We start from the raw sequence: 13661 nt of genomic DNA, 5'->3' as shown, positions 1-13661 counted from the left end.
ATATAACAATCAGAGTAGTAACCTAGCACCAACAGTAGAAAATAGCACCATGAACATTGCCATCACTTCTACTGTAGTAACAACTGCAACATCAGCAATAAATACAACAACAACTGTACCGTCTTTTCTACTAACACAATTAACGGAATATGTGGATTTCTCCAACAGATCTAAAACGCATGCCAATAAGAAATTACAACAACAAGAACAACAACAACAACAACAACAACAACAAAGATCACCACCACCAATATCACCATCACCACAACAACAACAGCCACTATCACCATCAAAACAAACCAAACAAATAAATTCATTACAATCCATTACACAAGTTCCTCATGAAAAACATCCAAGCAATCCTTCCACAACCCCTTCCGTTGCCTCCTTAACGAGCTCCTCTCCCAAGACTCCCATCTTAAGTGTGGTTACTCAGGCACACGAAAAACACACGAAACAAATTTTGACAAATGCGCAATTAACTTCAACTGATAGAAACTCAACTCCGGCGGGTATCAACCATCTCGAGGAGGTGGAAAATATTTATGATGAAAGTCAAAACGTACAAGTGCAAAGCTCTGAGCCCTCTCGAACTAAAGCGACTGAAGTAAATAAGGTCAACATAAAATTGAATGACTATTCGGAGCAGAGTAAAGCAGGTAATCTAGTGAACGAGAAATCAAAAAGCTCCAAAGTTACCGCTGAACGTAAACGTATCCAAAATTTTCCCGAATCAGAATTTGAGCGACAGAACTATCAAGCCAAATCTAGAGAAATTAAAAATAACGAAAGTGATAGTCTACAATTAAATTCTGAAGAAATATTAAGAAGCGCTAGTTCATCAAGTACTACGCTAAAATACCCAGCTACTTATAACCCAAGCAGTCCAATGCCGAAGATGTTTGAATACAGTTTACAACGTGATACTAACGGTTTCGCTTTAAGAGCCCAAAGTGTGCCATTGTCCTCCGCAGAAATAAAGTCACAGCCTATATATGAAAGGGTATTAAGTACCTCTATGCTGCAGCCTAGTACAACCGTCACACCGAAATCTAAAGCAATAACATCGACGACAACATCTTATAGCACAACGGAAAAGGCTGTATCCAGTAGCACGCAGTCGACTTATTTTGCTCCATCATCAAAAGAAGAGATTGCGGCAACTACTTATGCTCCTCCTTTAAGAACTTGGCGAAATGGACGACCCACATACCCTACAACTACAATGAAATTAGTTTACGACAATACTTTTTCGGTGATAACAGAGCCTAATAAAGTGCAAACAGTGGCGCAAGAGAACTTTCAGAAAATTGCTCCCAACATTATAAAAGGTTCTACAGCAACTCCTGCAACCACTTATAAGCCTGCAAGCTCAACAACATCTACTACGACAACGCATAAGCCTACAACTAGCACTCCTAGTAATAGTTTAGGCGTTGCAATTAGCAGTGAACGTCCCATACAAAGCTTTACGGCTCGCACGTCCATTTTTAAGGATAATCTACAAAGGACAACTAGTAGTGCCAGCAATCGCTTCGTTTCGCCTTACAAAAGCTTAGAAAACATTCTACAAAAGGATGAACGTTCGAACTTAGGTTTGCCAAGAAGCACATTGAAGCCTCGGTATCTCGCATCGGGTACTTCCCCACTTCCTTTCTTACAAACTACCCCAAAACCATTTGGTAGTTATTTTTTAATAACTTCACAGCCAAAAAATTTCAATGAGAGTATATTTGCAACTATGGCTACCAACTCTCGCAATTTTAGTGTTAGCGATGCCATTATTACTACATTCTCGACCCTTACTTTAAAGCCGCCGATATTAAAGTTTAATTCTAGCCCTACAACGACCACAACAACTTCTACCACCTCCAATCCTATAACATCTACTCAATCTACCACAGCGAGATCAACAATTATTGCCTCATCACCTCTTAAATTAATACAAGCTGAAAAGGAAACCGAGGCCAACGAAAGACCTCGATCACGAGGAAGATCGCGTTATACTTTTGCTACTGTTTCTAATCTCTTGGACAACGATGAACCGACCACCTATTCGCCCAAATATAGATTTACCGCAAGCGTAGGAGACGCGACTACACAACCATCAACCAGTTCGTTGGCGGTGCGTAGAAAAATACAAAGAGCTCGTATATCATCCTTACAACATCATAGGCCTTCATTTGGTAGCACGGGGAAGTCACTGGAAAGGTATACAGAACGTGAGGCATTTAGAACAAATCCGTACAAAAGAAAGCCACTGGAAAGTGAAACATTATCGGAAAAGCCCAGAGCTGAAGCCTTAATATCATCGCCATTGCATAATAATCAGGAAAATAGTATTGAAGGTGCCAAATCTTCTGAGATAAATGGAGAAGAACAGGTGGTAGCTATAACGGATCGTCCTCTGAAATATTTCTATTCAAATAAATACAGACAAAATACTCCAGAGCGTACGTTAGCGGAAAGTCTGCAAAATGCTGGTTATATAACATCTTCAAGTGCATCTAACAAAGCATCCTTTAAGGCTAACAGCGTACTAGAGCAGCTTCAATTGTTTTTAGCTGGCAGCGATAGTGAAGAGGACGAAAGTGGTCCTCCACAATTCGTGAATGACTTTATGGAACCGGCAATAAAAGCAGCTGTAGAAGAGATCAGAAATCTTTACACAAATACCGCTAGTACGACCCGCTTACCTTTGACTACCACGACTACAACCACATTAAAACCAACTACTACGGCTATGCCACCCACAACTGCTTACACTAGCTTTAATAGTACACAACAACACCTAAACACCACAACCATTATACGTCGCACTACCAGCACAACTAGGCCCACTACTACAACTACTTCTATTGCTACTCCAACTGCTACCCCCTCTTCTACTATCAAACACAACAAACTTTCCAATAGTTCGGTTATCTATAACGCATCGACTAGTACTACAACAACTACCACGCCTAAGAACATTCCCAAATTTCCATCCTCCACCTCTAGTTTCTTGCCCTCCTCTTCCATCGCAACCACAACCACTGCCACGGGTAAATATATAAGCAGTACACCCGCCAATACTGGCCGAAGCTCAAATAACCAGCCGCCAGCCAGAGCTTCTCGGGTCAATAATGCCATCAAATCGTCAATTGCTGCTGCCGTCACAGCATCTCCCTCCCATAAAGGCGCTCCACCATCTGTGGTTAGAAGTAATAAGTTTTCATTGGGCCCAACCATCAAATGTTCAGATACCACTTCGAACGCCAAATGCAATGAAATTCCTTCGAGGTACTTTAACCACAAAACGTTGTTCTTCATATATTTTTTTAACTAGAAACTCAATAGAAAAACTTTTCACTGGCTTATCAAAAAAAATTTGCACTCTTTGATCTCCATTGCGCTCTCTGGTTCTCTACCACTGAGAGATCACAACAACAATTGCAATAGCAAATAAACACATTAACTAAAAATTAAAAAGAAAAAAAAAAAAAAATGAAATATTTCACCAAATACTTTTTACTTAAAATGTACCGATTAGTTTTTACTAAATTAAATTAAGAAAGACAAAATTTATTAAAAATGTTTAGTAGATTCTTTATATATTAAAAAAAAAAAAAAATATTATTCTTATTAATAGTTACGGTGTACGCTGAATAGTTTCTCTAGAAAAAAAACAAAAACAAAAAAAAATTAATTTTCTTTTGTTTTTTTGTTGTTTTTAGTGTCGAATCAAACCAGGTGGCGGTCAAGTCGTAAAAAGTTGACGCTTTTTTTTTTTCTTTCTTAGTGTGTGAGTTAATTAACTATATACAAAATAGTTTGTTATTCTTTCAATGATAACAGCAGCAGTAACATTGGCAACATTGCACTCATCCATCCACCAATTCTAATGTGAGAACCGAAATTATTATTCTTTTTATGAAATTTTTTCTCATCATCTTAGCATTAATATAAAAATTGAAAGATTTAAGCACCATTTATATATATTATATTTTTTTGTTATTTTCTTTGTTTATTTCTCATTTGCACCATAAATCATTTCAAGGAGAACAAAAATTTTGCAAAAATATTCAACAAAATGTTAATTCAAAAGCTTTATTAACCAATCCAATCGTAGGAAATGAGGATCATTTTCCAGGATTGTATGGCTAGAAAAAACCGGAAAGAAACTTACACTCGCTTTAGAACGTATCTTAGATTCACACAAACCTCAAAAAAATATATGAAAATTGTCAAATTTTTGCTAGAATGGGTAGCAACATCTAGAATTTGCCGGGTCTATACGGTGTAATAGGAAGTTTCGGAAATAAAATAACTTCGCATGAAGAGAACTATACATAGTTCACATTTCATTTCTTCTCTAATAAATGAAACTTTAATTATATTAATGAATATTTCATACTTAAGTCAAGGTCAAGTCTGCTGACTTGAATTCAGAATAAAAAGCAAAGACAGTCTAAATATGAAAAAGAAAAGTTTCAAGTTGAACGTTCTTCTCTACACCTCTTCCTTTCTACAACCTTTCCTGGCCAACACCGTGTCCGCGAGTATTGGAGGCAGCCCCTAATCTATCTATCTAATCTATAATCTATTTTGGCTTCTTTCTACTCTTGACGCTAAGAATTTAGAGAATGAAAAATTCTAATTGAAATTCGCTAACTATCTGTTCACGAAAATAATTAAAGTGTCGATGTGAATGCATTCATTGCGCCCAACGCTTAAATCAGCAAGAAAGTACATAAAGTATTTTTTTTTATAGATCTACACTAAGACAATGCGATCGACACGAAAAGAAAGTCTTCGGGCTTTAACGATTTGTCTTTGAAGAGACGTATTGTTTATATGTAAAATGCTATAAAAATAGATTTGTATACACGCGAAACTATATCGATCAAATCTCCATCTGTTTTATTCGAGATCTAATAATGCATAACGAACGGTAGCCATATGGATGTACCTTTAAACAATGACTTTTCAAAATGTTACCAGATATAGAAGTAGATTTGCAGCTTTTCTCCCGAACTTGTGCTCGCATTAGACATAAATTTTAAATATAAATTTAAAAAAGACCAAATTGTTCATTTGAAAATAACCTGCGCTTATTAGCACTGGCTGTACGGCTGTATGTTTAATCTGAAAAACAGAACGACCTACGAGCAATATGGAGAGAAATAAACTGAGTCCATCTCTTGCAATGATTAGAAAAACACGGACGAGGGAGTGGTAGATGCCAAGACAAACAATAAAAATGAAAGCCACAGCACGTATTAACGTATTGCTTGACTTATTAATCTGGCCATATATTCTCTACTAAAAAATTGAAATTCAATATTTGTTGTTTTGCTAACATGCACGTTTCGATTATCAACGAATAGTTTTATTTCTTAAGCTGTGATTCGGTTCGTTGGTTCCTAACTAAAATCAGCATTTCTCGTATGTGCTTGAAAGCATCCAGCGAACTCACTTTAAAGTTTTTAGAGAAGATCGCCACTCATAGCTATACCAAGAGAAAGGAGGGCTTTTCAAATGATATTAATTCACGCACATATGTTGAAGAATAATTATGGCAGCATTGGAAGGCGCACTATCGCGACGCAAAATTATTTTATCATAAATACGAACGTTGTTTACGAAGAGATTAAAGAAGCAAACGATGTTGAAGACCTATATGAAGACCTCGGCAAGCATCCTCTTGTAAACAACACGGCGATATGCGAGGAAACCGATCATCAAGACTCTGAATTTTAACTTACTTTGACGTATTTCTTTTCGCTTCGCTTTTAGCACGAAATTCATTTAATTCTTGAACATGTTCTGGATCGTAAGGATAATGCCCATGTTTCATTACAAGTAATTATCTCCTCGTACTAAAATGCAAAATTTAATAAAAAAATAAAAATATTTTGGTTAGCGATCAGTTTCAGAGTTTACTAATTAGCCCAAGTAGAGAACTTCTTAAGGACATTGCATCATCTTCAATACAAAAACAACAGTAAAAAGTTGAAAATATCCACTTCAATCTCTACGCGTGTGAAATTTTGTAGTCAGTGCAAATTATCTAAGACTTCAGTTAAAAAATAGGATTCGATTACCAACATTTTAATCTAATCCGTAATCTCTTCTCATAAGCAGTTGCTTCTGAGTGCTTTAACATAGAAATTCGGACCGATACTCTTTTACGCTTCTCTTTTCCGATTATAGTTCTATATGCTGTTCACCTTCTTCAAGGACTTAAAAGGCACATGCGACTTATTAATTAAACTAAGTAGGGAATCGCTTAAAGACATTTCATCGCTCGCCCTCAATTCGAAAACAATAGTAAAAATCTCCAAATATCGACTTTAATGTCTGCACATGTAAACGTGACGTAAATTATCTAAGGCTTCAGTTAATAAGTAAGTTTCGATCGCCAAAATTTTAATGCTATCTCTAAGCTCTTTCCTAATTGACTTGGTTTGTTAATGCTTTGACATTGACATTGGCATTGATTTGGCAATGACCTTGGCACATTCGTATTGTATGCTTGTCTTTTAGGATCGTAGTTCTTATTTCATAAATAACCTTTACCTTGTTTAAGGACTTAAAAGTCATATGCGAGCTCAATTGCGACTTGAAGAGCACTAAAAAATCTTAAATAAAGTAATCTCTAAAAGATCTGAAGTGCTGTGAACGAATTGATAATGAACAAGTGAAAAGAACGTACAGTAGATGGTAACATTTAACTGAATTTAGATATGTACGACAACGAGCAATTAGACTCTTGTACTATATTCACAAACACTTGGAAGTTATCGTTAAGGGCTTTGGAATTTTTGAAGTAGCGAAGCTAATCTTTAAGAAGAAGAAGGTTAAGCGCCAAGAACGAATTGCTAACACGCGATTAAAAAAAGAGAGATGTGTACAGACAAAGAGCATTCAAGCATTTCTTTACAAATATTTGGACACTATCATTAAAGGCTTGAGAACACTTGAAGTGGCTTTCGTAGCTTATAGTCGTTAAGTCAAATCGTAGGAAAATAGTAAACAGTAGGAAAAAAGTGAATTCGATCAACCGGTTTCCATGTTGATTTTCATTCGCAGTAAAATGTGAAATTAAATTAATGAAAGCACATGGAAATCATTAAACTTAAGTAAAAATCTAATACAAAGGTTTTATGAAAATCGTAAACCAATTTTTATCATGTTTTGTCTTCTGTCATCAAATCTTTTGAGAAAATTGATAAACATTGTAAAGAGTTAATTATAATATGAAAATAATTATCTTAACGAAGTGTAATAATAAAATTCTTAATACAAATTATTCAGCGTTCACCTTAATGAAAAAGTTTTATAAATATCTTATTTATCTCTTATCGATAAGCAAAGCTTAAATTCTAAATTTGATTTAAATTTTTTTTTTTCCAGCAAATAAGGAAAATCCAAAAAATTGCATACATCTTCCAAATTGAAATTTTTTATAAAAAGCATTACTATATCTATACACATACATATATATATATATATATATATATACATATATATATGACTTTTATTTATTTGCAGCTGTATAAAAGATAAAAAATTTTATTGTACCATACATTAGACCCTTTAAACCTTTTTCCTTACATCTCTCAAACGAAAATGAAATAATCCGTACCGTATAAAATCATCAAAGCTCCCATCATTATCAAGTTTACTTAACATTTTGCACACTCGAAACACGTTTTTTTTTTTTTTTGAAAAAAAATTTTAAATCTTTTGGAAAAGAAAAAGATTTCATTTTTGGTTCTCATTGTAAATGATCACCTTTTTAGATATTCTTAATACGGCTATTCTGGGGTATAATGTTGAACACTGCTTTGGTTTGGTTGCGTAAAATAGAAAAAAAAGCTTTAACTCTATATATAATATATGTATACTAAATAAATTGGTATGTCGTTTTGTTTTCATTTATTATTTAATATGTCACTAATACTCTGTAAAAGTAAATTTTTAAAAAAAATATTTAATGTTTAAAAATTTTTCTATATATACTTTAACCTTGACATCTGTTTTACTAATTTCCTATCTTTCTTTCTTTCTTTCTTTATCTTTGTCTTTCTCACTCTCTCTCTGTGTCTCTCTCTCTCTCTCTCTTTCTATTTCTTTCTTGCTCTTTTCTCTCCTGTCATTCGCTCGCTCGCTCGCTCTCGCCCTATTCCAAAACTATTACAATTTAAATGCAATCACTTGAAATAATTAGAATCAATTCGAATAGCAACAGGAATCGTGGTAGTGCCACTTATAACCAAGATCGTGATGCAGCATTACCCGCATCTAATAGCCGTGGAACTTATCCACCGTAAGTATTTTTTTATCAGGGGGGCAATCTCGTATAAAAAATGACACTTTTGCTTGCGCATTCAACCGTTTTTGTGGAAACGAAACGAAACGAAACGAAAGTTAACTTTCAGTTAGGTGCTTGCCCTCCGGAATTAATAGGAAGACAAACAAAAGCCTTTAATAAATTTCTTTATTTACTTACATAGCCGTACTCGTCCTACCTTAAAACCCTCTGGTAATATAGTTTCTAAGGCTCAGGAGTTTATCGATATCTACAGATATCCACCGTCGAGACCAGAGCCTATCTACCCTATACCCACTCCGGATAAAACAGCAGCAAAATGCCGTAAAGATGTTTGCCTATTGCCCGATTGTTTCTGTGGTGGTAAAGAGATACCCGGTAAGTGCTTTCATAAGGAACGAGATGAAATTTTTGATGTGTTTGGCATATTTTTTTTTTTTTTTGTCAAACCCTTAATACATATTCTTTAAAAAACATTATAGCGAATATATTTATAAATTTTTCAAATAATTAAATTCAGGAAATTTAAATGTTTCTGAAGTACCACAAATTGTGTTGATTACATTTGATGATGCGGTTAGTACATTGAATATTAATTTATACGAAGAATTATTTAACAATGATACGCGTAAAAATCCAAACGGTTGTCCAATCCGTGCTACATTTTATGTATCACATGAGTGGACCAATTATGGCATGATACAGGACCTCTATGCTGATGGTCATGAATTGGCCTCACACACCATATCGTAAGTGAATAAAAGCGAGCAATTTGGAGTCGGACGCTTCATGTCATATCAATCAAAAGCTACTCAAATGAAGGGCTTTTTTTCTTCTAATCTTCTTCTTCATTATTATTTTTTTTAATTCTATTTATATATGTATATATGTTTATCATGTTTCGCAACTTTATTTCTATTGCTTTTAAATAATTTTTTCTTTTATTTACTATTATTCATCTACTTTTTCAATTATTTTTCATTCTTTGGGCACATATTATGGATTATCAATAACATTAAAGGTGACTTACCCGTTGAACAAATCCCTCAAATTGTTCTTATGACATTTGATGATTCAGTTAATGATCTGAATAAACAATTGTACATTGATTTGTTTGAGAAAGGTCGTGTCAATCCCAACGGTTGTCCCATAACAGCAACATTTTATGTTTCACATGAATGGACTGATTACAGTCAAGTCCAAAACTTATACGCTGACGGTCATGAAATGGCTTCCCATACGATATCGTAAGTATAAAATATCAATTGCCTTGTAATGAGAGAAATTGTAAAAGTTTTGTAGTGCCAAATAACTAATTGTAAGTAGAAACGCACCAATTTTACACTCTACTAATAAGTCTGGATCAAGCCAGATTGAATTTTACTTACCGTCATATTTAGTCGATTGAAAACAAATAATTCACTTTTGCAATAAACATAATATAATTTGGCTTTTGAAATAAATGCACAATCGTATTCCATTAGATTTCTAATCCGCTAACATAAAACCATATTATTACAGATTTTTCTTCTGACCATAAAATAGCAAGTGAAAACACCCTAATGCGACATGGCTTGCCTTTAAATACCCTACATACCCTACAGTTATTCATATAAATACGTTTAAAAATACGGTATTATGTAGTTCAGAGCATTCAATAGTGAACCGCGTCCCACTGTAGTTGCTTTAATTATGGAAAAATTTTCAGTCGATTCAATCAATTTGCGCCACTTGTAAAAGAATTTGATCAAAATTGCTTTTACGGCATAGCGCAGCAGAAAACTTACGAATAAAACCCTATAAGGCTGATGGTTCCATTTTTCTAAAAAGCTTTTAGAGCGGATCTTAATTTGACACTTTTTTTTTTAAATATAAGCAGTCACCCAAGAGATGCCACCCATTCGTGCAACACGATGACGGTTAGAAAGAGATGACGAAAGGAAAGAGGACAGAGTAGTGTCGGCCGTAGCATAGTGAGTATGTGCCCAACACTCACTATAGCTACTACTAAAGTAAAGTTCAATGCTCTTGAGATTTGAACTCTCAAATACTGAGTTGGTAGTCGCGATTTTTACCTACTCGCCCACTCATATTAATTTATAATAAGACGGCAGCTTTTTTGGAAATTATATTTGATGATTTACTTTGCTATCTATTCCATTGACACGAGACTACCCATGAGGACGTACATTATTTGATAACCTTGCTCATTGAAGACAATGAACTTTCTTGAAGAACATAGCACGTAACTAACAAAACTTTGCTCTTCACTAACATTCTAAAGTATTTTCAATATTTTTCACAACTCAAATTTTCTGTTATTTTGCAAAAATTAATTCATTTAACAACATTTCGCTTATGTTTAGAACTAGTCGAGCTTTTAAGATCTGCTCTGTGTTTTTAAAAATTAACTTTTATTGACTTAAATCTGTTTCACGTGATTGTAGTCATAGTTTTGGTGAGCAATTCTCACAAAAGAAATGGACACGTGAAGTAGCCGGTCAACGGGAAATATTGGCAGCTTATGGCGGTGTTAAAGTTTCCGATGTAAGAGGCATGAGAGCTCCATTCCTATCGGTTGGCGGCAACAAGATGTACAAAATGTTATATGATTCAAATTTCACTTATGATTCCTCGCTACCGGTATACGAGAATCGTCCACCCTCTTGGCCCTATACATTTGATTATAAGATCTTTCACGATTGCATGATACCGCCCTGCCCGACCAGAAGTTATCCGGGTATTTGGCAAGTACCGATGGTAATGTGGCAGGACTTAAATGGCGGCCGTTGTTCGATGGGTGATGCTTGTTCGAATCCTGGGGATGCTGATGGTGTTATGAAAATGATAATGAAAAATTTCGAAAGACATTACACAACAAACAGGTAAAATTTGTGATAATAATACGATAGTACAGAGTAGAAAGAAATATGGTATTGAATACTTGTAACTTTGTAACTTCAGGGCACCATTTGGGTTATTTTATCATGCCGCCTGGTTTACTCAGCCTCATCATAAAGAAGGTTTCATCAAATTTCTAGATGCCATTAACGCTATGCCTGATGTTTGGATTGTCACTAATTGGCAGGCCTTGCAATGGGTTAGAGATCCCACGCCATTGTCGCGAATTAACTCTTTCCAACCGTTCTATTGTGATTATTCGGTAAATATATTAAACGATTACGAGTATGCGAAATATGAATTTCTAAAATAAACAAAATGTATGTATGCACTTAGGATCGTCCAAAACGCTGTAATAACCCGAAAGTCTGTAATCTTTGGCATAAATCCGGAGTACGTTATATGAAAACTTGCCAGCCTTGTCCGGACATTTACCCTTGGACTGGTAAAACGGGCATCAGATCTTCACGCATAGACAACGATATTGAGGAAACCACAACGTAAAAAAAAAAAAGGAAAAGATAACAACTTTTCGCAGCGTTTAGCAGCGTAAGGCATTAACGTATTTAAGTCTTGCTTTTTTTATGAAAGAAAAGAAAAAAAATTAGCACAAAATATCGGAAAAGTATATTCACTCGCTCTGAAAAACACTAGTTTATGCAAAACTGGCTTTCTTCAAATTCGCTTTTAATTGAAAACCAAATATTATAAGAAACTATTTATTTTTTTCCAAAATTTTTATAACAAAATTCATTGTTTTTTTTTTTTGTTTTTTTTTTTTTGATTTTATTTATTTGTTTTTCTTTTTCTCTTTTTTTTTTTTGTTTTTTATTAAATGTTTTTTGCATGAGTATGTAAAAAAAGGTAAAAGAAAAACAACTATGGCCACATTAAAGCGCAATATTAGTATTAATTATCGTATGAATATCTTTAAATAAATTTGTGATATACACAAATCCGCAAAAAGAAAAAAAACAAATCATTTAAGAATAATTATGTAACATTTTAATACCAAGTTTAATGTATTTAGTTTTAAAATTAAAAAAAAAAAAAAAAAAAAAAAAAAAACCTATAATATATAATTTGTGATAAACAAAAACAATTAGATTTTATTTTTTCTAAATCCTATTATTATTTAAATTATTTAACTTCATATTGAAATCGTTGCTGCTCTTGCTTCATCTACAGCCTTAAATCTATGTCTCCGTCTCATCTATGTATTTCTTCATTATTTCTGGTTTGCTTTTCACTTTCGTTTCCCTTATAAAACCAAACCAAGCATTAAATTGTCTCCTGTGCCGTTACACTGCCCTATCACTATTAGCACTTCCTATTCAGACCATGTATCGATAAATAATGAATGTGCAGCACTTGTTAATGTTTCATTTTCTGGTAGAAATTTAAAAGTTCTTTTAAAGTTTTGTAAATAATAGAATAGTTCTTAACATAGCATAAAATATTATAATCTCTCAAATAAACCTTTGTATGTATGTATGCATGAAAATTTCCAATTTTCCACATTTATTCGAAATTCCAAATTTATTCATTTTACTTGGATTTCCCTAAAATAAAGCGGAGTTTTTCAAAAAAATTTGAATTTTAATAAAAAAATAACTAAAAACACAATAGCGGACCGCGGCCCACCATTGCATACCCCACATCACACTACGATTATTCATATAACGACTTTTCAAAATAAGGTGTCATATGGAAAGTGGTCGAAAAAATGGTCCGATTCAAACCATTTTCAATAGCGTTCGTCCTTATAGCAAGACAGGTTCATGCGTCAAACAGAAGATTTTCAAAAATTGCGACCAGTAGCTTGAAAATAAAGATACATGCACAGATGTCAAGAAAACAAACGAACGGACGGACAGACAAGCGATTCGAAATCTATCTATTTCAGTCTATACCAAGTCCTTCTGGGTGTTACATACGTCCGCACGAAATTGAAAATTTCATCCAAATCTCAATCAAAAATATGTTAAATTTTCCTTTACTATCGTGTGATTTTCAAAATTTCTTGACAAACATCGCTTAGTAATAATACTTCAGCAGCAGGAGTTGGATCGAAGTGCATCCGTGCCCCGATTTTCATTCTTGTGTAAATTGAACAACAGCGCACGCACACGATGAATAGACAGACAGACAGTTAGACCGTTTAATAAAGTGGTCAAGAAAGCGATTCTGAATCGATCGGTATAATGAAAGACTATGTCAAGTCCCTCTGGGTGTTGCATACATTCGCATAAAATTAATATACCACTGTACTCTAATTCGTGTAGGGTATAAAATTAATTGGTCAAAGTACTTAACTTCAAATATTATCCGTTCGCAAGAATAAAAAAAACATTAAATGACATGAAGAACTTTTACTCCATTAGTCTTTAAGGAAAGACCAAGACGACCAAGATTTTCTATTTTTCGCAAGAAGTCACTTAAA

At 34.1% G+C, this 13661-nt stretch overlaps 1 protein-coding gene across 1 annotated transcript in view; it reads left to right on the top strand.

Moving 5' to 3' along the window:
• The window catches only part of LOC119635432 (serine-rich adhesin for platelets), a 145479-nt gene extending 133471 nt beyond the window's left edge, over positions 1–12008 (top strand). Inside the window, exons 8-14 of the mRNA XM_038030238.1 lie at positions 169–3282; positions 8216–8314; positions 8502–8695; positions 8838–9066; positions 10765–11202; positions 11282–11480; positions 11555–12008. Coding sequence (XP_037886166.1) covers positions 169–3282; positions 8216–8314; positions 8502–8695; positions 8838–9066; positions 10765–11202; positions 11282–11480; positions 11555–11722 — 4441 coding nt within the window. The 3' untranslated portion in view covers positions 11723–12008. The remainder of the gene's footprint in view (positions 1–168; positions 3283–8215; positions 8315–8501; positions 8696–8837; positions 9067–10764; positions 11203–11281; positions 11481–11554) is intronic.
• Positions 12009–13661: the final 1653 nt, after the last annotated feature.

This window comes from Glossina fuscipes, unplaced genomic scaffold (genome assembly GCF_014805625.2).
Source record: "Glossina fuscipes isolate IAEA_lab_2018 unplaced genomic scaffold, Yale_Gfus_2 26, whole genome shotgun sequence".
In the NCBI taxonomy this organism is placed as follows: Eukaryota; Metazoa; Arthropoda; class Insecta; order Diptera; family Glossinidae; genus Glossina; species Glossina fuscipes.
Note: the sequence above shows the minus strand (reverse complement) of the source record. Positions and strands in the feature narration are given on the sequence as shown.